The 22,691-nt window shown below is 42.6% G+C and overlaps 1 protein-coding gene across 3 annotated transcripts in view; it reads right to left on the minus strand.

The window, feature by feature from the left end:
- Positions 1 to 22,691, minus strand: part of MEGF10 (multiple EGF like domains 10) — a 171,323-nt gene that overhangs the window by 12,954 nt on the left and 135,678 nt on the right. For all 3 annotated transcript variants that reach the window (XM_080677241.1, XM_080677240.1, XM_080677239.1), the window contains 7 exons: positions 21,698 to 21,800; positions 9,235 to 9,381; positions 7,938 to 8,072; positions 7,286 to 7,414; positions 5,719 to 5,847; positions 3,466 to 3,594; positions 1,109 to 1,237 (listed from right to left, as the gene is read on the minus strand). In XM_080677241.1, coding sequence (XP_080533367.1) covers positions 1,109 to 1,237; positions 3,466 to 3,594; positions 5,719 to 5,847; positions 7,286 to 7,414; positions 7,938 to 8,072; positions 9,235 to 9,381; positions 21,698 to 21,800 — 901 coding nt within the window. The remainder of the gene's footprint in view (positions 1 to 1,108; positions 1,238 to 3,465; positions 3,595 to 5,718; positions 5,848 to 7,285; positions 7,415 to 7,937; positions 8,073 to 9,234; positions 9,382 to 21,697; positions 21,801 to 22,691) is intronic.

Here is a 22,691-nt window from a genome sequence, read left to right on the forward strand (position 1 = left end):
CAAGATGACTTCACCTACGATACCGTATGAATTCTAAAGGCTTTACACCCATGAGCGTATTATATTATTTACTTACTGCAGTAGGTAACTCTCTGGAGGCCATGCTTCAGAACTGTAAGGAGCACTTTCTCAAAGGCCCCATTCATCCCAGAATCATATTGGCCAAGTGAGACAACGTATACAAGTACCCCCAGAGGATTATGACATACACCTTAGTTAAAAACCACAGGCAAGTGTTTCTTAACAAGCTAAACATATGCCTACCACATGACCTAATCACACGCCACTCCTACTAATTTACTCATGAGAAATGAAAGCATACTAGTATGTCCCTATAAAAAACTTGATACACTATTGTACACAGAAGCTTTATCTGTAATAGCCCCAAACTGGGAACAATCCAAAAGTCCATCCACAGGTGAATGGGCAAGGAAATGATAGTGTATTCCATGCAACAGTAAAAACAATTGAACCACTGACATACACCACAACATGGTTTAATTTTAAAATACTTATGCCGAGTAAACAAAATTAGACAAAAATGTACAGTATGATTCCATTTATATGAAGTTCTAAAAACTGCACTGATCTATAGAGACAGAAAGTAGATGGGGCTAGGGAGTAGTGCTGGAAAGGAGGGACATGATGAAAGTTTTAGAAGTGAAGGATATATTCTTTCTCTTTATTGTGGTAATGGTTTCATGGGTGTATGCATGTCAGATTTTATCAAATTGTATACTCTGTGTTACTGTACATATATTGTATATATGTATTGCTTTTTATATGTTAATCATACCTCAGTAAGACTGAAAAAATTGTAGGCACAATGGAAAGTTCATGAGCTTTGGAAATCTGACATCAAAGCCCTGACATGTTCTGTAGTAGCTGCATGACCTTGGGCAGATTACTCAACCTCTCTGAGCTTTAGTTTTTCATCTGTAGGACAGCAACAATAAGGCATCCACCTGGCAACTACATGAATGACCAGCTATGCCTTGCAGAGTCATGGTGAGGATTACATCAGAGAACACAGGTGAAAACACTTAATGTTGGGTGGATGGTGGTCACATGATACGAGGTGGTGGTTATTACTTACTAGTATCCTTACCTTGATCACACCGTGCCCCCTTCCATCCTGGGCTGCAGTAACAGGTCCCAGTGATGTGGTCACAGGTGGAGTTGTTCAGACAGTCACATATCTGGCGACAGCCGTAGCCATATGTCCCTGCAGAACACTCTGAGAAGGAAGTGAAAGTCCCATTCAGCCTTGGGAATCGGGCAAGGCTGTCTCTTACTGTATGACCCTGAGTGTCTGGAGGCCACCCCTCTCAGGGATCCCTGCTCAGGCAGACTTGTACCACCCAAAGTGCCTGAGAGCTGGCCAGCATTCATGGTGCGACTCACAGGCCAGGAGACACGGGGCTGGAGACTGAGCCCCTCATCACAGCTCCTGACACTTTCAGCTTCCATGTACCCACCTCCTAGATGAGTAGGCACAGAGCCTGTGGAATCCCAATGGAACTGACTAAGGACAACCTGAGGTGACTCCACCAACAAAACTATGGGGTGGAAGGGGAGCAGACTGAAAAGTATAAACTAGAGATGCTCCCTTGAGAACAAGTATATTTTACTACAGGCTCAGGGATCCTCCCAATGGCATATTCTGACTTGGATTAGCTAGCAGAAGGGGAAGAGGGATGGGGCAAATTTTGTTAATTTTCTAGGTAAGAACTTCACTTACCAAAGAATGGCTCAAAGTTTGGATTTGCAGGTGGAAGGCTGAAAGACTGAAATAGTGGGATTTTTATGATGTAATCTTACTAAGTTTGGGCATGAATTTCAAAGATTAGCATAGGCATGTTAAATCTAAAACCATCATGACAAAATAGTGTTTCTTTTGTAGAGCGAGCAGCAGGGGGCAATGTGCTACTATTATCAGAGTTTTCTGTCCAGCTCAGGGTTTTTGTTTTCAAATTTGTCATTCAGAATAATCATGGAAGCACTTATGAGGCTTTTATTTAATAAGAGTGGTTATAGTCTGCCATTCAAGCGAAAGTCAGTTTAGAGCTTATTCTGGTTTCTGTACATATACAGGGGTAGGCAAAAGTAGGCTTACAGTCGTTCATATGGAAAATAATACAATAATTAATAAATAATAATACAAGAATAAACTGTGTTTCACGTACTCACAACTGTAAACCTACTTTGACCCACCCCTGTATGTATGTGCACATATGTTTAGACATTTGCACAAATGCGCACAATATTTGTATATACCAAGGGGTGTGCAGGTAATTCTGTGATTCGGTATCTGTTTCATGATTAAATGAACTAGCAGAGCAAAACTAAAATCTGGCCTTCTCTGTCCAGGCTGCTTCTTGGACATCACTCTTGTTATATTTGCTAGGCAGGCAGATATGCACAAATATTCTAAGGTTTTGCACATGTTACTGGGCTGCCCAGTGGTGCTGTGAGGTGCTGGTGGGGTGCTGGAGGGCAACGCTTTATTGCCGAAGTCCTCCTATGCTGATCAGTCTTTCCAGGCCACATGGCTCCTGCAGGCCTGTCATCTTTGCTTCATCCTTCCCAAGAGTGTGCCCTCTGGTGAGCAGGAAATCTCCTGCTCCTTTTCCTGCCATTACCATTGTAAAGTGAGCCCCATACAGCTCTAAGTACTAGTATTTATTTATTCCTCGTAAATACCGAAAGTCACAGAGGAAAAGAATAGTAAACTAATCCGAAATGCTCAGTCTGAGACTAAATGTTCCCATAACCCGGTGAGGAGATGCAGAGCTGGTGGAGCAGAAATGGAAAACCAAGGGTGGGTAATTTCAACAGAGCATAGTCTCCCAGGATGCAATTTTTAGAAGAAAATTTTAAGGCAGCATGTTGTCTTGAAGGTTGTTAAGGTAAAGATGAGAAGTTGTTAGTAGAAACAGTATATATATAACCTTTCTAAAAGAGGTTGTCAGAAAGGTGGCCATGTTTGCACAGGCTTGTTCGCTCACCCATAGTGGGCTGGCCCTGGGCACCCAGCCCCTCCGCCTCCTGCACACCCAGCCTGGCCCACTGAATGCAGTCTCCTTCCGTGAGAGACCTGGGCCCTGCCTTTGCCATAAAGAAAGTTTGACTGGCTCTTTTAAAGCTCTGAGCATCCATGTTCCAAAAATAAGAAGGAGTGGAAGAGGGAGCCAGGATGAACAGATGGAAAACTTGAATTTTGTCTTCAGTCTTGGAGCCACACCCCCTCCACCCAGAGCAATGAGGAGTTACTCAGAAGAAGAATTTTGAGGAAAAAAAGACAGCAAAGATCCCAAGGTGACCAGGTCTTTGAAGGGAAGTCAACCGTGCTGGTGACCAGCCATCAGCTGAAAAAACTTAAAATATATTCAGGAACCTAGGAAAAGTGATTCTGTGGGGGTTGGGGGGACAGACCGCCTAGAATTGTGGTGTTCTCGTACTCACTCTGCTCGCAGTGCTTCCCCATGAACCCGGTGCGGCAGGTGCACTGCCCGGAGATGTGGTCGCAGTCAGCTCCGTTTTGGCACTGGCATATCAGTGCACAGTCTTTCCCATAAAACCCCAGGGGACAGCCTGTGCGAGGAGGAAGGACAGCTGGAGTCAAGGGGCTGCTGAGGAGAAGCACAGCTCTTGCCTCCAACATTTTAGACGCTGAGCCACTAGAGAGTGAGTCAAGACAGTAATACGTGTGTCAGCTTGTCACAAAGCCTTCTTTGAAGTTCCAAGAAGGGGTTCTTGTGAGGAGGTTGGAATTCACATGCAGGAGGCAGAGCAGTTCCACACCTGGCAGGTGAACCATTACTGGTACCCTGGAGGCAAGACTGGTGTCTTCGAACAAGGCATCCTCAACCCTGCAGAGGCCTGGGCATTTCCTTTCATTCTTTCACGCAACTACAAGAATCCTGGACTCCAATTCCATGGGCTGAAATGAGTACTTTATGTAAAACAACCTGAATGCTTTTACTTTTGGTACAGAATGTCTCCAACTCTGATACCTATCCACCGTATGTGTTACTCTCTTAGATAATATGATCTCCTTCACTGAAGATACATGGTAAAATGATGAACTTAAACATCCCTGCACTTTGCATGTGCTTTATAACAAAGCAATTCGCCTTCCCACCATGGCACAATTTTCAAGACCCAGACCACTGGGACTCTTCCACAGCCCTACTGGCTTCAATGGGCCAGCAGCTGACCAGCAAGAGAGTTTCAGGGCTCTGAGAATCAAGAAAGCTTCAACACTGGCTGGTTCCATGGCTGTTTCCAAGCATCACATGTGCCTTTTATTTCCCCCTTTTTTACAGGGAAGTTTTAATGAAGCCTCAGCTTTCAGGACACAGAGGCAGACACAGATGCTGGAATGCAGTGACAGCCCCCGTGGCCATTGTACTCATTCAGCATCTACCCTGTGCCAGATCTTCTCATGCACCCTCACTGAATCCTTACAGGAGTACAGGAACGCAGGGATGGATAATCCCACCCCGCATGTGGGAACCGAGCCCTAAGTGCACACAGCCAGCAAATGGCAAGATGGAGGGTGATGATGCAAAACGCAGGGAGGTCTGGCTCTAGACCCCATTGCTCTTCCCACTGCACTGTGATACAGCCACTTAAAAGCTCCTCTGCCTGAAACAGGTCCTGATTTTGGAATTATAAATAACAACTTGCAAGGTGTTTTCCCTAAGGAGCTCAAAAACCTTTCTATGTACATATACAATCTCGGCAGAATATGCCTGGGACAACCTTCCTCCTTGCCAATTCTCCTTTTCAAATTACGGCTCAAGGTCTATACCCCTTTCTAGAAAGTTCCAAAAGGCTTGTTCAGCCCATTCTTTATGTTCTCTAATTAGTATTAAACAAATGTTGCTTAATTTCTGACTCATCTCTCTTTGTCTGCTCACTTCTGCAATTTAAAATTACATACTACTATTAATGATAATCATAATACATGCCTTCCTGTCTTTTCTCCTTGATTCAATTAAAGGCAAGAGGGTAGAGACTAATCTTTTGTCCCCCAATAGTGCCAAGTTGGGGAGTACTTTGCACATTATAACCTATGACGCTAATGACCTTATAGAAGAAGAAATGGTCAGGACACTATGGGATACAAAATGGAAAAAAGAACTAGTTATTCTTAAAGCACGATCCCAGACTGGCATCACCATCTGGAAAGTTGTTAGAAATGTGAGTTCTCTGGTGCCAGTCCAGCCCTACTGGATCAGACACGCTGGGAGCGGGGCCAGCTGACTGAGCCGTCGGGTGGTTGGGAAGCTCACTCAAGTTCGAGAGCCATGGAACTCGATCTTCTCCAAGAGCACAGAGTACGGCAGACGGAGGCTTGTCACCTTCACTCCCTTACTCCCTTTTTAATCACTGTCACCTACTCTAACCACGTGCGTTTAGAATACATGAAAGGGCATTTGAGCCATATAAATAGGGTCTGTTTAAAGAGGAGAAAGAGACTGCTCCCACAACATCTACATATAGCAAGCACTGCTCCACCTCCTGGCCCTGAGATGACACAGAGACAGAAAACCTGGAACGTGGCAGCTCTTAGCCACATAGAGAGTTAGATGTCTAGAGGTCGTTGGGTAGACCAAGCACTCAAATGCCAGGAGAGCTCGTGGGTGCACAGGGAAAGGCTGTGTCCTCCTGGGTGGGGCTCCCCTTGGGTTCGGGAGGCTGGCCGCTTACGCTGTGTGCAGTAGAGCCCCGTCCAGCCAGGAGTGCACTTGCATTCCCCGTCGTAGGCGCTGCAGAAGGCCCCGTTGTGGCAGTTGCACGTGTGGATGCAGTTCGGGCCCCAGTGGGCGGGTGGACAAGCTGAAAGCACAGCACGCGTGGAGAGCTATGTGAGATCGAGGCCAGCGCCCAGCAGAGGAGGTTCCAACACCCCCCTCCCCCCCGACACACACACCTCCTTGCACATGAGAGGTTAGCAGTGTGCACCAGGACTGAGAAAGCACGCTGCTCCACACATAAGGCCCAGATGCCAATGCTGACCGTGGCAGCAACCAGCACCACTCACAGAGGAATTCATTCACAGACCACAGAGCAGAGCGGGAATCAACGCAAGGTCACAGATTTCATTATTTAACATGTACACTGAGCACCTCTGTGCCCAGTACTGTTTGGGGAATGAAGGTGATAGCAGAGAACGAGAAAGGCTATGCTCCAGAAGCTTTGTTTAGTAGGGGAGGTAGGCAAATCAACCAGCCAACCCAAAACCGGCAGTGATAAGTACGATGAAAAAAAATTAAACAGGTTGAGGAGATGGGAATGATGGAGCTGCTTCTTTAAGGAGGGGTTCTCTGAGGAGAGGCTGCTGAGCAGAGATCAGATAGAAAAATGATGTGACTTGAGAGAGGTTAGGGAACAGGGCCATGTAATTTTTGTCTTTGATCTTGGAAGCTGGCACTTGTCAGCCTGTTCCAGAGTTGTCTCAAGAGGCTTGTTTTAGATGTTACGGTGCCCCGTTGTATGTAAGAACTGGTTTACTTGTAAAACCTCTTAGAAAGGGCAGAAAATAATAAAACTAAATCTTCAGTTATCTTAGATTCAATCTAAAATGGATTTTTAAACTCTCAGAGTTGAAAAAACAAAACTAAATCTTAGGGGGTTATTGCTCATTGAAGGGCCACCAGAACCTCAGATAAAGTATCTGTGAAATAGCAATGTAAGGTGATGGGGTAATGATCTGATTTACAAAAAAAAAAAAAAAAAAAAAAAAAAAAACCAAAACAACCAAGCAACCTTTTTATTCATAGCAATGCTTAAAGAATATAACTGCTTCAAAGGAGGACCGCCTATAATTTCTATATGGCTATCCAGTAGGAAATATGGCCCAAAAGACAATAAATAAATCTGAAGTAATTTTTAAAAATGAAGGAAGTCTCCCATAATTGTGTGACCATTCCCCACCCGCCCCCGCCCGCCCCCAAGAGCAAGGGAAAAAGAATATCTCCCACGTGAGGTCTGGAGTGAATCTTAGCATAGATTTTCTGAGTACATGACCCCCATTGTACAGATGAAGAATCACTGAAAAGTAAATAAGCAAAAATGCCATTTATTTAGGTCCCTTTCAAGACATTATTTAGATTTAAATATAGGACCATTGCACAGAGCTCTTAATGGCAAAACAAAGCCATTTAAACTAATTATTCATATAGTTTGCTTGATTAGATAACCACTCATACTTCAACCCTAAAGAGTTTGAAAACAAATAAAAATGGTTGATCAGTTCTTCTCAGACAAGACTTACGCTGAGAGCAGTCACTGCCGATCCATCCCGGGTAACATTGACAAGATCTGTCAATGGGGTTGCAGGTCCCATTGTTGGTACAGGTACAAATTCCTGCACAGTTTTTCCCAAATCTGCCACTGGGACACACTGTGAACAAGTTACAGGTCAGTAACTCATCATTACGTCTCATCTCACAAAACCCTAGATTCTTGGGACAGGAGGGAACTTTAAAGGTCCTCTGCCCAGCTGCCCATTTAGTAGCTGCCTCCACCTAACATCATCCTTCATCTTCAATGGGCTTGTTTTTACAAACACATTAAGCCACACGCCCCCATTAAAGCATCACAAGTTAGGAAACACCAGCACACTTCTAGAAATCTGATTTCATAACTTTTTGTGCAAGAAGGCAAAATCCTTCCTCAGATTGATTTTTTCATGGGAGGCTATTTGCAATTAAAACTGAAGTGTAACACTGCTCAGAGAATAAAGAGGTTTTGCTGGAGTGGCAAGCCAACTCTTCCAAAGCTCAAAGTCATATTTGCAGAGGCTGCAAACACAGCCTACTGGAGGCATCGAGAGCTAGTAGCTGCAGACAGGTCCCTGGGGAGCCTGAGGACAGACCACATGGGGCTTGCTCATCACCAGGTCTCTCTCTCAAACTGCACCTTACCTTCATTGCAGAGGGCTCCTGTGAAGCCAGGCAAGCAGTCACACAGGCCGGTGATGTGGTGGCAGGGCCCACTGCTGTGCACACACTGCGGGCACGTCTGGCTACAGCGATGCCCATAGAAACCAGGGGAACAGACTGAAACAAGAATGGAAATAGACAGTTATCTTTCCTGAAGTAGTTTTCTTTCACATTCCACATCGAGATCTAGTTCAAGTTGGAGTAAAACATTTTTTTAATGATACTGAGAATTTTCCAAGTATAAAATAACCACCACCAAAGAAACAGGGTATTCTTTCATAATGAAAAAAAAGCCACTAAATTCTGAATTGCCTGAGGACAGGCAAATGACTTCGTCCTCTTTATTTTCCTATTTATGGCTCCAATTAGCTTGAGGTTTGGCATAGAGCTAAAAGCTTTAATAAATAAATGAAAGAAGGAAACAAAATTCTTAATTCTAAGAAGGCCAAAATAAATACTCTCAAGCCAAGTGTTGATCCTTCACTTAGTCATGACTAGCAATAAATAGATCTATAGTCAGAATTAAAAGATGGTTCCTCCTCCACATGGTCCATCTTAATGATTATGGCTGAAACGTGAATAAGCAAAACACTACATAATTAGGTTTTTCCCAAGACATATTTGGGATTTAAATATAGGACAACTGCATAGAGCTCTCAATAACAAAAAGTAATTTAAAAATTAGAATCATGTATCTTATAGTTAGTCCTATATTCCTTTCTTGAAAACATTTACAAGAAGATTTAGTAAAATCTTATGGATCATTTCCTAACTTAAGTTTTCAACTGACTCATGTCAACAGCCTCCATTTTTAACTTGGCAATTCTATGTCCCCCATAGTACTAACTTTCAGACTACTAGCAGGATGCATGATTTGCCGCAAGGTTTGGCTGATGTTGACTTCTAGTAATTGAAATAAGGCCAATGCCAAATTGCCTAATAAAATATTTACAGGTCAATGGATTTCTGGAACACCATTTGCAAGATTTAAGACAGGATCAAGAAACATATCCCGATGGTGATGCCAATGAGGCAATGAAATCATTACTGAGGAAAAAAATGGCTAAAGCCCTATCTGCTAGGTCAGTCCTGGAAGGTTGGAAGGAATAACAGCCGGGGATGTGCTATGAAGGCGGGCTCTGCAAAGGACAGGGTGCCCATTACACTTCCTTCTGCCTTCAACTGCCACAGACGTCACTACTTGCTGAGAGGAGTACAGAGATGATAACCCTCACATGGTGCCCCAGGAGGAGAGACTGCCGCCTAAGGGAACACTTACTTCTCTGGCAAGTGGTGCCTCGGAACCCTGGCGCGCACTCGCAGATGCCGTCGTCGGGGGAGCACGAAGCCCCGTTTTTACAGTAGCAGGGCAGGGAGCAGTTGGGACCCCAGCGTCCCTCCGCACACACGCTGTCACAGTGGACACCTGGAACAACACACACGGGCAGGGCTGAGTGAGAGGCAGGGCGGCGGGTGCCTTGGGGAGGCTAAATCAGAGACAAGGACCAAGGTCTAGGTATCAAAGCTGAGTTATCCCAGCAAACAGCAGGTGGAGATGGCATAAGGTTTAAAATCCACTTATACACATCAATATGCCATCATATATTGCGTGATCATGTATCATCCTAAAGTTAAAATAATCCCAGGACTGCTTTCTACAGTCATAGAAAAGAAGGAATAAAACACCTTGGTTTTACTGACTTCCTCTTCCGGAGGAGAGAACAAAGGGAAGTCCAAAGCCTCTATTAAAGGCAACATTTATCGAAACGATTGCATCATTTAGGTCTGAGTGATTTCCTCCCTCCCCCTCCATTCTTTATCTTTACAGAGAAATAGACAAAGTGTAAAAAGACAAGGAGCAATAAAAGGTGGTTATATTGTTTTACATAAAGAAAACCCTTTCCCTGGAGCAATCAAATAAACACAATCTTAGCCCTGGCTGGTTTGGCTCAGTGGATAGAGCATTGGCCCTCAGACTGAAGGATTCTGGATTTGATTATGGTCAAGGGCACCCACCTCAGTTGCAAGCTCGATCCCTGCCCCTGGTTGGACACATGTGGGGAGGCAACCAATCAATGTGAGAGAGACACATTAATGTTTCTCTTTATCTCTCTCCCTCCCTTCCACTCTCTCTAAAAATCAATGGAAAAATATCCTCAGGTGAGGATTAACACATACAAAAACACACACAATCTTAAACTATTTTGATGCTACACTATACAGCACATAAATCTGTGCCACCAAATTCCTCTTTAAAAATTTAATCTGACTTTGAGCAGCTCTAGGTGGGATATCTCAATCGATGTTATTTATAGCTGTTGTCCAAGTTAATGATTCTTATGAAACTATGTAGGTGTTTAACTCTCACTCTGGAAATACTGAAACTTTAGAGTCAGTCATGAATGAACAAAATGCCTAGAGGGAACATAAAGAAAATCCCAAGTTGCAAAAATAAAATATAAACCCTGGTTTTATTGGAATTAAATGGAAGTGTCCTTTGTAAGTCTGTATTTGAAATAAGACAGGGGCTTCATTCTTGTATGTCTGAATTCTTCACAACTCAAATAACCGCTCTTTGCACTGACAGGCAATGAGAATGAATTGTAATTAGTAGGGAACTGGTGACGGCTGGCCTTCAACCGAGTGAAAACACAATATGGACAAGCACCACACACTCAGGGATTATAGAACACCAACACCCACCCCACCCCACCCCCTGGCACCAAGGATGCTGAGGAGGCAATGTTGGTATTGCAGGTTTTGCTTCTCAATTGATTAGGAGAAAAGTTACCGTGGCCCAAACCTTAAAACAGATGCATCCGCAAACCAGAACGTGAACACTGTCAATTGGTACACAGCCATTTCTGCTGAAGCACATTTTTCACTTTTGACTGATTTTTCCTTCAGAAAGTCTCCCACATGGTAAAGTAGCCATGAAAGCACACAGACCTCACTGTGTCTGGCTTGAAGCAACAATAAACTATTATTTTAGCTTGCACTGCTGGCTGAGGAAAGGAGATTAGGCCTGGTATAAGTTGATTAGGGTTCCCCATAGCATAAGATATGGGATTTTGGCCTACTATGATTTTTTTTTTTAGTTCATAAATATATGATTTAAAAAAAAAATCAAATCTGTTTTGAAAAGCTGAAATGGAATTGCAAACTCCACATTCCCAATGTGACTCACCGGCCATAGAATCTTGTCTGGTGTTGTGACTCATGTCTCTACAAGGCAGAAGCATCAAATGCACAGAGGAGGGAATCACTTGTAAGGGGGCTGCAAACCTAAACTTTTCTTTGTGCATCAGAAGGAAGTGCCATTGAAAGTAATCTGCTAAGGCTTCACTATGTTCACAGAGTTCAGTTCCTGAGCTCTGACCGTGAATGGGACTCCCTCCCGTGTATCAGCAGCTGAAATAGGGACGCCTGCTTCGTGGAGAATCCGACACCCTGGCCATTTTCATCTGGAGCCACCCAGGCAAATCCCAGTTGGGATTTTGGAGAAGTCAAAGCTAAGTAATTACTTTGTCAATCTCAAAATCATCCTGATTTTTGGCATTTTTTTTGGGGGGGGGGTAGTGGAGTGGGAATGTGGGGAAATAGGAGATTTAGCTATTTATAGTGACATAGTTTATCAGATGCTTGCCAATCTCTCCTTCACATTAATCAATGCAGTTAAGATGGAATGGAGTACAATTTATATCCAAAAGTCTATGCTGACTTCTGCCATTATAGATTATCATGATTTACATATGACTTAGCACATTCTCAATCAGAGCCTGTTGAGAAAAATGACTCGTGGGCAGGTTGACAAATGTGAATAAGTGATCTTTTATTTCATATCTGATTCCTCTTCCCTAACAGGTTTGTTCAGCTGATTAGCACAACCATCAGTCATAATCAACTTTATCGAGGTAATTTTCATATACATAACAAGGCCCTTGATACAGCAAGGAGATCCATTGCAAAGATAAGCTCATTTCACATGATTTATCCACCATTTCATTTCCAGACCATCACAGGGAATTCTAGAAATCATCGATCAAATCTCTATCTCTAATCATATACCCACTATACACAAATTTCAACAGAACCAAGCTTACTTTTAAATAACTTTTATGACCACAATGAAGTCTTTCCTTTAAAGAAACTTATAACAATTCTATTACCAACTCCCCCTAAGAATTCAATATTTCTCTATCATTAGTAAAAAATGAGTCATCACTTTGCAGATATTAATGCCTAACCTGTTTGAAGACAAATACAAAGTATATCTCAATCAGGGGGCAACTCCAGGGAAAAGTGTGAAGCTGTCTTCTTTTTCTAATGTTTTCTCCTATTGCTATTCCTCCCCTTCAGGCCTCTTGTATCTTTCCCTCCATCTTATAGGCAGGAAAGGATAAGATACATTTATTATTGCTGAGGTGTTATATTTTCTAGAGAATATTGATATTTTAAGAAATATACATGTTAAGAGCCTAAGAAATAAATCTCTAAGTGTGAAATTTCAGGCAATGAGACTTACAGAGGGGATACCAGGGTAAGTGCTACTGATATGAACTCTATGCCAGGCATAGCATGAAACTTCTTCCAGGATAGGAAACTGTAAGTTTGCTTTAACCATTTTTTTTTTTTGGCTGTGTGTGTGTGTGTGTGTGTGTGTGTGTATTTTATTCAGGAATTATTTCCACTGATCTCATCCTGGTCTTTGCCAACTTTGCTAGAGTCCTATAAGACATTGTTTTACTTCCTTGTTTGTCAAAGACAGAAAAGAGAATTCAACTCAGTAAACATTCATGGGGTCTGACAGCTGCTGGCTTGCTGGTGAGAGGTTCTCTGAGAAAGACCTCTAAATCTAGAGTGAGAATGGGCCCAGAACAGCACTCCCAGCCCTGCTAGGGGATCGCGGTGGGAGAAGGTAGCTTGTGAAGGCAGAGGAGGGTTCCAAGCTAAAGGAAAGTTGGGTGCAAGGCTCAGAAGCTCCGAGAAATAAGTGTCTTCTCCGTTCAGAATGGCACGCTGGGGACAGGAGGAGTGGGGCTGAGAGCGGCAGAGCCCTCAGGGCGGCTAGGCATGGTCATGTAGGAAAGCCAAGAATGCCGCCCTGCGGAGTGTGAGCTTCCTCCTGGTGCTGTAACCACACAGAAACGTCGTTTTTTAAATATGGCCTTTTCTCCTTTCTTTCCTTTTGATTCAAACTGGCCTCATCCAGCACCCTGACTTGCACGACCACTCCCTTAATCATAAAGCCCTCAGGACAATGAGGTTCTGACCCCATCAAATAATCTTAGGAACAAAGCCTCCAGTCTGTTGACCACAGAGACTAAGTTTTAGTCAAACTAAAGATAACATCTAGGCCTCAGTTGTGTTTCAGGTCCAGACCCAGAAAAGCAGGATGGCCCCACCAACCACAGTGGTGTGAAACCAGACAGAGCGACACCATGGCTGACATCAGGACCAGAGGCAATGGTCAGCGACCCCTACCCTAGCGCTGACCCATCAGTAGAGACCACGACCCTAACTCCACCATGATTAACGATTGTCCCTTATACAACCATCCCCTGGAAACCCTCGGGGAGCTAGGTCTTAGAGCAATGGCTTCAGTTTGATACCATTTCTTAAAATAATAAACCTTTATTTTCTTTGCTGCAAACTCCTGTTTGCATTTGATTGGGCTCTGATGCACACAGGAGAACAAACCCCTTTAGTTTGGTAAGAGTGCAAACAGGGACCTAATGGACAATTCAGCAGGAGATGTGCATAATTAAACATGTGTTTGTAGGAGGGCAGAAGCTGTTTTGAAGATGAGCCTGGAAGAAGGAAGACCTGTCAGGTGGCTGTTTGGGATTTTCCAGGTTAAAAAAAAAAAAGATAAAAATGACAAGGTCTTAAACTAAATTAATGGTAGTGGGGATGCAGGGGAAGATGAATTCCAGAGAAATGTAGGAGTGGATGCAGACGAAGGCTGCAGCTCCCTCCCCAGACTCACCCGGGGTCATTGATGAGTTCTGGCAGCTCCATGAAGGAGAGATGGTGCCTGGTTCTGTTCACTACGGTGCCTAGCACATGCAAGGTGTCAAATAATTGCTGAATGAATGAGTAAACCCTGTCCCTTTTCGGTGTGATATTCAGGACCATTTTCCAACTGGATGGAGCAACCGTGTCATTCTTTCCTTCCCCAAAGAAGCGATGAAAAGGGGGTTGAAGCCGGGAAGCGCGGCACAGTCACATTTTGTGCACCTCACATGGTGACCCTTCCCAGCAAAGGGGGTGGAAGTGTCTGCCTTGCTTCTTTTGGAGAAGATAAACTTTCATGAGCTCAGGTCTGTGTTTTTTATCGGCCCAGATTATAAAGCAATAGAAGAATTATGGGACATCTTGAGGAAATTCTGTGGAATGTTTCTCAAAGTACAGATAAAAGCTCTCATATGAGCTACTTCAGGAAACAACTTCCTAAACTCGGGGGTATCTTTAAATGTGCAGGAATCTCTGGCTCAATGGAAGCCTTTTTTTCCTGATAAATGTTCTAACGCTGATAAGGAGATGTGTGAGGGACTGTTTTTGCCAGGCTTCTGGACAAAGAGCTCTTTCATGGCCTTCACAAGTTGCTAGGCGATGGCTGAATGATCGCGATAAACTTCAGCTAAGCAGCTCTAAAGAAATGTCCATGCCTTTAATGCCTGATGCCTAGGCCAGCAGCGTCAATGGGAAATCAGCATTCACCAGGCATTCGTGTCCATGAATGCGGCAAATGAATGAATCATCTGGGGTGTCGTTATTTCCCCCTCTCTGAGATAACCCCCAAACTCCTTGTCTTGCTTAATTGTTTACATTCCTTATGCCAGTATTGAAATATTTGGGGCGTAAGTGAATGAAGGAAATGATTTCAATTTGTTGTCTTGTTCCTGAGCAATAAGCTGTTAAACATATATTAGAGCCGAGAGAGATGTGTTAATAATAATTGGGCTTGGTGGTTATAGGAGAAAGGGACTACAGTATTTAGTCATAACACTTTTCTGCTTTTGTAATCCTCTGGCCAGTGAAGTGACGGCACACTTTAGTGTAAAAAGTTACTGACTGGCGTGCCCTCCTCTGCCCACACAGTGTCTGCCCCAGAGAACGGAGCAGGCCAGGAGCTGGTGCCACTTATCTTCATGTTCCCAGCACCTAAGCACTGGGGGAACACTCAACGACTGTTAAATTTGTCAAGTTTATTTGGATACTGTGAATTGTAAAGATCCATTAAAAAATAATCTGCTTTGAAAAAAACATACCGATAAGTCCTATAAATCAGAGATGTTTGCATTTGCAGCTATAAGACAGACACCAGAAAGCATGGCCTGCCTTAGGGTGGACCCAGATAAAAGCGGAGGACAGACTGCTAGGCAGGTTGGGAGATCAGGAAATTTGGGCTTTTTCTGCAGCCTTTCTTTGGGGAAGGCGAGTCCCTCCATCCACCCTCCCTTCAGAGACCCCACCTTCTGCTTTTACATGACTCCCTCCCCGCAAGACCATGTAGATAGATAGACTGATGTTCCTGCACACACACTCTCCTCTCCACCCTTCAAAACCATAAAGAGTCAGATAGAGTGTCATTTGCACTTGTGGCTGATTGGGTGCATGCATGTTCATTAAAACTCATTTGCACTTACATGTCACTGACCCTTATTATAAAAATTCAGGCATCTCTCAGCTGCATGAGAGATCAGTTTAGGACAGACGAGTACCTGAAGGAGCCGTTCACTTACTCAGCTGGTCTCACTTGCTGTGTTTGGGGAAGGATGGAAAGGGCAGTGCCCTTCTGAGAGGGGCTGGGACCACTGCAAGCCTAGTTCTGCTTGATGAGCAGAGTAGAGAAGCCACAATCTCATAAACTTGCCTCCAGGTTTCCTCTGCCTAGTGTCCCCCTTCCTGGCAGGGCTTGGATGAGCGGCCCACCTCTCTCCCTCCTCTCCTCCCCTTCTTTCCATTATACCACGCCCTGCTAGTCCCTTTCTCTTTCCCGGCTCCAGGGGCTATTTGGCATCCCAATCTCTTTTCTATCCATTTAGCATGTTACTTTTTCCCTGTTATGAATGCATCCATAAGCCTCCTGTAGTCTTTTGCAACTGGTTATACGGCTTCTGCCACAGAAATGCTCCCCTTCAATAACAAGAGGAGCAAGGCACAGCTATAACACATACACACACTGCTATAAAATGAGACTGGCTTTTCAAAATGAGTAAAAGGTGTTTCATTCTTCCCCGGTGTTTTTTTGTTTTGTTTTTTGTTTGTTTGTTTGTTTGTTTTTTTACTGCAATCTTCCCCTTTTTGATAAGGTAGGCCACTGACTAAAAATGTCAATAAATTAAGTTCTTAAATAACCACATATAATAGAAGTGCATGCATGTTTTGGTTAATCTAGGTGGTAGTACACTATGAATACTTTTTTTTATGACTGTAAAACAGGACTATCAATTATAATAGAAATAAATAAGAGTTCTGGTTCCTTTAAGAGAAAAAGATAGTCAAACATTAGAAAAGTGGGTGAAGTGATGAGGAGTGGTGGGTGAGTGGTGGGTGAGCCCCCTGGTAAGAAAGCAAGCTGAATTCCTTGGCATATCTGGTTAGCACATGACTTGCTCAATTTAGGTATATCCATTTCTTTGTAATTTGGGGTACAATTCTTCTAACCCCTATCTCTGGCTCCAAACTCAGAGGCCTGGCAACCTCTCCTGTGGTCAGTGGCCGAGCCCTGTTGGTATCTCTAGGCTGTCTTGCTGACTTGGTCAGGAGATGAGTGCAGGTCCCTGTGTCAGATTTCACCGATTCCTTCACAAAAGCCTCACTGTCATCCCATCCACTGCCACCTGTCCGGCAGGTCTCAACACTTCACCTGTAGCAACGGGAAGAGAGGAACAGGAGGAGAGGAAAAGAAGCACTTGCTTCCCTGGGCTTATGCTATTGATTTAACCCTGAAACTGGTGCTTGAATGGAAATCAGACCTTCCTTTGTGTTGGAAAAGGTCCTTTCAAAGGACTTACTCAAAACAAGTTTGCAATGAAAAGCCATGAGCCCATTCAGTGTTGGCAATGTAATGATGTTCCGTGTAAATAATAGAGGCTACACTTCTTTCACTTTTCTTTTAGGAAAAAAAAAAGCCAATTCTTGGTCCAAGTGCAGGGTACTGTCTGGAACTTCAGGAACTCTCCTTCCTCGACATACACTTGCTTATTCCATGTGTGTTCTGTGAGTGTGGAGATGACCTCTCTAAAACACGTTTCACAGCAGCCTTCGATACTTGCAGACCCGATGCCCACACGAAAGTCCCGGATAAACAAGTCACTGGGACCATGAAGCAAAGGAACGGTGGTCGACACGTGATAGAGCTTCCTCCCTTCGGAGAAGCAGACCAGTCACAGATGGACAGAGGATTACAAGATTACGTTGTGTGACAAAGCCACTGCATTCCCACAGGAGCCCAGAGGTCTAAGGCCAGATGGGATAATTTGTCTTACCCCATGACCCAGACTGTGGAATGCAACCAACACATTTTCTGACTGGCTTCAGGCCAAATCCTTGCTCCTGATTTGCTCATGTACGCGAGAGTATGCCTTTCACAGGCTGGTTCTAAATCATCAAAGCAGGTGGATACTTGAGCAGTGACTGGTGTGTTCGGGAACACCTCACATTTCCTCTATATTCATAAGGCAAGAGTAGACTAGGTGGAGTTTTGCCCAAAACAAATGATATGGCCTCTCTGTAAGGGAATTTTTGAATTTGCTGGGGGTTAAAAATGCTCTTTCATTTCACTGTGGTCGTTGAGAACTTAGTGCCAGTCACTACATTTGAGAGTTTCAAGAAGCCTGGTGAAGTCACAAAATCTGCTTTAATCCCTAAAATAATGTAGTTTTAACATTTAGTAACTGAGGCCAAACAGAAACTATGAGAAGGTGGGACGTCATATTGTGAAGTCGGAGTAACCTTAGCTTTTGCAAGTCAAGGAGGAACTAGAGGGCCATGGAGTCCTTGTGTCTATGGGTGGCTCCTATTAATAGAAAATAGAGTCCATTACACCAGCCATGGTGTTTCCCATGGTAGCTGTCAGACACTAGAAATCAAGTACATGACGGTTCTTTTCAGTTTACCCCTGTCAGAAGCCAAAGAAGCTCTCAACAAATCCCAAAGGCCCGAAAGACACCACTGAAGAGGCTGCTGATGACACCCTGTGTTCAAGGATCTGAAGACTCAATGTTGCTAAGTTGGCAATACTCCCCATAATGATCTATGGTTTCAATCCTCATTAAATTTCCACCTTAATTCTCTGCAGGAATTGACATGCTGACCCTAAAATTCATATGGAAATTCAAGGGACTCAGAATAGTGAAAACAATCTTGGAAAAGAAGACCACAGTTGGAGAACTCACACTTCCCAATTTTGAAGCTTTCTACCAAGCTAAAATAATCAAAACAGTATGGTACTGGCATAGGAGATACATATGTATCTGGCATAGGAGATACATATATATGGAATAGAAGTGAGAGTCCAGAAATAAGGCCTCCCACATTCATGGTCAATTGATCTTTGACAAGGATGTCAAGACAATTAAATGGAGAAAAGAATAGTTTTTTCAACAAATGGTGCTAGTAGTCACATGCAAAAGAATGAAGTTGAACACTTATCTCATACCATATATAGAAAATGAACTGAAAATGGATCAAAGACCTAGATGTAAAGATAAAGTGTAAAAGCTAAAACTATAAAATTCTTAGAACATATAGGCATAAATCTATGTGACCTTGGATTAGTCAATGGTTTCTTAGATTTGATGACAAAAATATAAGCAACAAAAGAAAAAAATAGACAAATGGGGCTTCATCAACATAAAAGCTTTTCTGCTGCAACAGGCATGATCAAAAAGTGAACAAAATAAGTCACAGAATGAGAGAAAATGTTTGCAAGTTATATATCTGATAAGGGACATACATCTAGAATATATAAAGAACTATTACAACTCAATAATAAAAAGACAAATATCCCAATAAAAAGCAAATAAAAATTTGCATAGATATTTCAACAAAGAAGATATACAGATGGCCAATAAGTACATGGAAATATATTAAACATCATTACTCATTGGGGAAATGCAAATAAAAAACAATAAGATACTATTTCCCACCAATAAGAATGGCTATAATAAAAAGGCAGATGATAATAAATGAGAGTGTGGATATGGAAAAATTGGAACCCTCATACATTGCTGGTAGGAATGTAAAATGATGCAGTCACTTTGGAAAACAGTTTAGCAATTCGTTTTAATTCTTAAAAAGGTTAGAATTGCCCTATGACTCAGCAATTCCACTTCTAAATATACACACACACACAAATATATATATATATATGTATATACACACACACACACACTATATATATATATATATATATATATATATATATATATATATATTCATAGAAGCGTTATTAAAAATAGCGAAAAAGTGAAAACAACCCAAAAATCTATCCATGATGAATGGACATATAAAATGTAGTCTACCCATGCAATGGAATATTACTTGGCAGTAAAAATAAATGAAGTGCTGACATATGCTCCAATAGAGAGGAAACTTGAAAATAAATGTTAAGTGAAGGAAACCAGTCACAAAAGACCACGTATTGTATGAGTCCGAACAATATCAAAACAGGCAAGACTACAGAGACAGAAAGTAGATTAGTGGTTGCCTAGGAAAAGGGGGCAGTAGAAAGGACTGGGGGTAAATAGGGAATTAATGCTAATGAGCACTAATTTATGGAGGTGATGAAAATCTTCTAAAATGGATTGTGGTGTATAATTCTTTAAATACACTAAAAACCATTGAATTGTACATTTTAAATAGGTGAATTCTATGGCATATGATTATATATCAATAAAGCTATTATATATGTGTATATGTATGTATACACACACTTTAAATAATTATAAAGGCAGTGTTTATTAAAATATATTTCATTTTCAAAACTGGGCTATCAGTTGTTAAAATGTGCATACATTTTTTGGGACACCCTGCATATGTGTGTGTGTGTGTGTGTGTGTATGGAGAGAGAGAGAGAGAGAGAGAGAGAGAGAAATTGATTGCTGGATCTTCATCCAGGGTGAAAATAAATCTCAGTATAAGTGCCCTGTCCTCCAGCACCTCCTGGAATAAGTCTGTGATGGCAGGTGGGTGCAATAGTTAAAAGCACTGGGTACACCGTAGGGAGCATTTGAAAAACCTGTCTCTCACATTTATTGACTCTGGGACCTCAGTTCAGTCACTTAACATGTCTTTGCCTCAGCTTCCTCATCTGTAAAAAGGAGAAAATAAATAATATTTCCTACCTCATAGAGTTGCAAGCCTGCAGTAAGCACTCAAAAAGCATTACTTATTATTTCTCTAGAATCTTCTTTGGATGTATTTTTGGTTATATTTGGTTATATTTGTATCTAAATATATAGATATATTTAGATACAAATATAACATATATACAAATACACACTCACACACAAATGGCTGCAAAGAAAAGTTAATTTTAAAAGGAAGTTCCGGTTCATTTATCTACCTCCAATCCAGTCCTTAGTACAACAGGGTTTCACTTGAAATTGGCAAATCAGCAATCAACATTTTATTTTACTTTCAGCCGAATGGTCATCAATTGCTCAGTTCATTCATCCCAATCCATACTAATAAAGAGCTAATATGCTAATGAGCAGGACACAGTAATGGGTAGACCAGGTCATTAGCATATTAGCTGGGGCGTTGCTCCGGAGATGGGGCAGAAGCGTGGAGGTGCCCAGAGAAGGCGGGACAAGCCCAAGGCGACTGGAGGGACTGAGGTCGGGGCTTGAAGTGGCCAGAGAAGCCCAGAGGGTTTGGGGGCTGGGCCAGGCGTGCTGGAGCTCTGCGTGGACAGGTCCGGGTGTCAAGGCGAGGCTGCAGGTGGGTGGGCAGCACCTCGCGATATCGCGCGCTGGGCTCCCAGTGTTTAATAACTGTCCTATTGCATTGCCAGTTATACTGTTTCTTAAAAAGTACTCAAAAGTTTGTTTATTTGGTTTTTTTAGTATAGGCTTGAATTGGTGTATAAAAAAGAACATGATCCCAATTTGTTTGGGCATTTAGTGCCATCTTCCAGGTCTGTACATCATGAGCAAAAACCATTCTTCTTTTAAGACCCCTGTTAGTCTGTTAAACTTCCTGGCTGAAACCATGAAGTCATATAAATAAGGAGAAATTTGGTTAGAAAATTGGTATTCAACCATATTATGAATTTTTATGACAAACATTATTATAAGAAAAACTATGTTTTCAAACTTTCAAATTCTAGTAATGAATATTTTAACATTTGTATATTGACCAGTTTAATATTTAATATTTCTGTCTCGGTGAGGTGAGCTTAATTACAGTCTTATGGTTTATTTTAATCATTCTTTCCTCAATGCTCCAAAATACCACAGAGGTCTTGCTAAACGTTTCAAAGCAATTCACACTTCTCCCCTCTGGCCGCCTGAATTCTGACAGCTGGGCCTTCCATGCAGGCTCAGGAGAACTGCCCTGTCCAGTTGAACAAAAAGTCCTTTCTGGATTACAGATTCATTAGGCCTAATAGTAATGTTTCTTGGGTAAAAATGTGTCAGCTTATTGGAGACAACTCTATTTTCATTCTTTCTGTACAGTTGACCTGTGTGTGTGTGTCTTTGAAATAGCAAGGAGCAGCGGGCTCTCACCTGACCATCCGGGGAGGCAGCGGCAGTGGCCCGTGGTGGAGTGGCAGCCGTCTGCATGGCTGCAGTCACAGCGCTCTGCACAGTTCAGCCCATACGTGCCATCCTGCATGGAAGACAGCAATGAGGACAGGGAAAACAGACAATGGGAAACAAAGGGGCCATAGTCCCAACACCTCTCAGCTACGTGCATTATAAACAACTTTTCCATGCCTTCTTGGCCTCCAAAATAGGGGCTCCGGGAGGTCAGTGTTTTAAAGTCTCTCACACCTTCGTTTATGTCTGACATACGGTTGAGATATATGAATAGTGAAATCAATAATACTAAGATGCTGATATGCATATATGCAGGTGTATGTAAATATGCCAACTAATTAAAATAATAGTTTTTACCTTACCATAAACCACAACTTGTAAACAAATTTTCTTTTGCTCCTAATAATTTTTATAAAATAGTTCAATGTTTTCTTCAAGGCATTCTATTCTTAGGTGGAAAAGAAGGAGCCTGACCCACTTAGAGAAGCTCCAAAATTTTAAAAAGTATTATAGCTCTAGTTGAGTTAAGCTTTTCCCATAAGTTGCCAATGGGATATGTGGAGCTATAAAGAAAAATGTAAGTCTTTTGTTATTTTTTTCTAATTAATATCTTCCTTTCGAGGAAGGAGTCTAGACAAGATGAAGTGTTCTGATTCAGGATTCTGGGAGGATGAAGTACGTGTTGGCACACCCTCCTACTCATCCCCTCCCAGATCTCTATCTTCTCACAGGCGTGTCGGTGTTAGTGGTCCAACGGAGATGTGGATGCAATCATTTAGTTTGTGGGAGAGGAGTGGGAATCTGTGCGTTGACAGGTCCTGATGAACGGAGGGAGAGCACTACAAGCCTCCCACACCATCCAGCACTCAGAAAAGCGTGGGTGGCCCCCGGCCGCCGTGGCTCAGTTGGTTGGGTGTTGTCCTGTGCACTGGACGGTTGTCAGTTTGATTCCTGGTCAGAT

The sequence above is a fragment of the Plecotus auritus genome, assembly GCF_963455305.1.
Source record: "Plecotus auritus genome assembly, chromosome: 7".
In the NCBI taxonomy this organism is placed as follows: Eukaryota; Metazoa; Chordata; class Mammalia; order Chiroptera; family Vespertilionidae; genus Plecotus; species Plecotus auritus.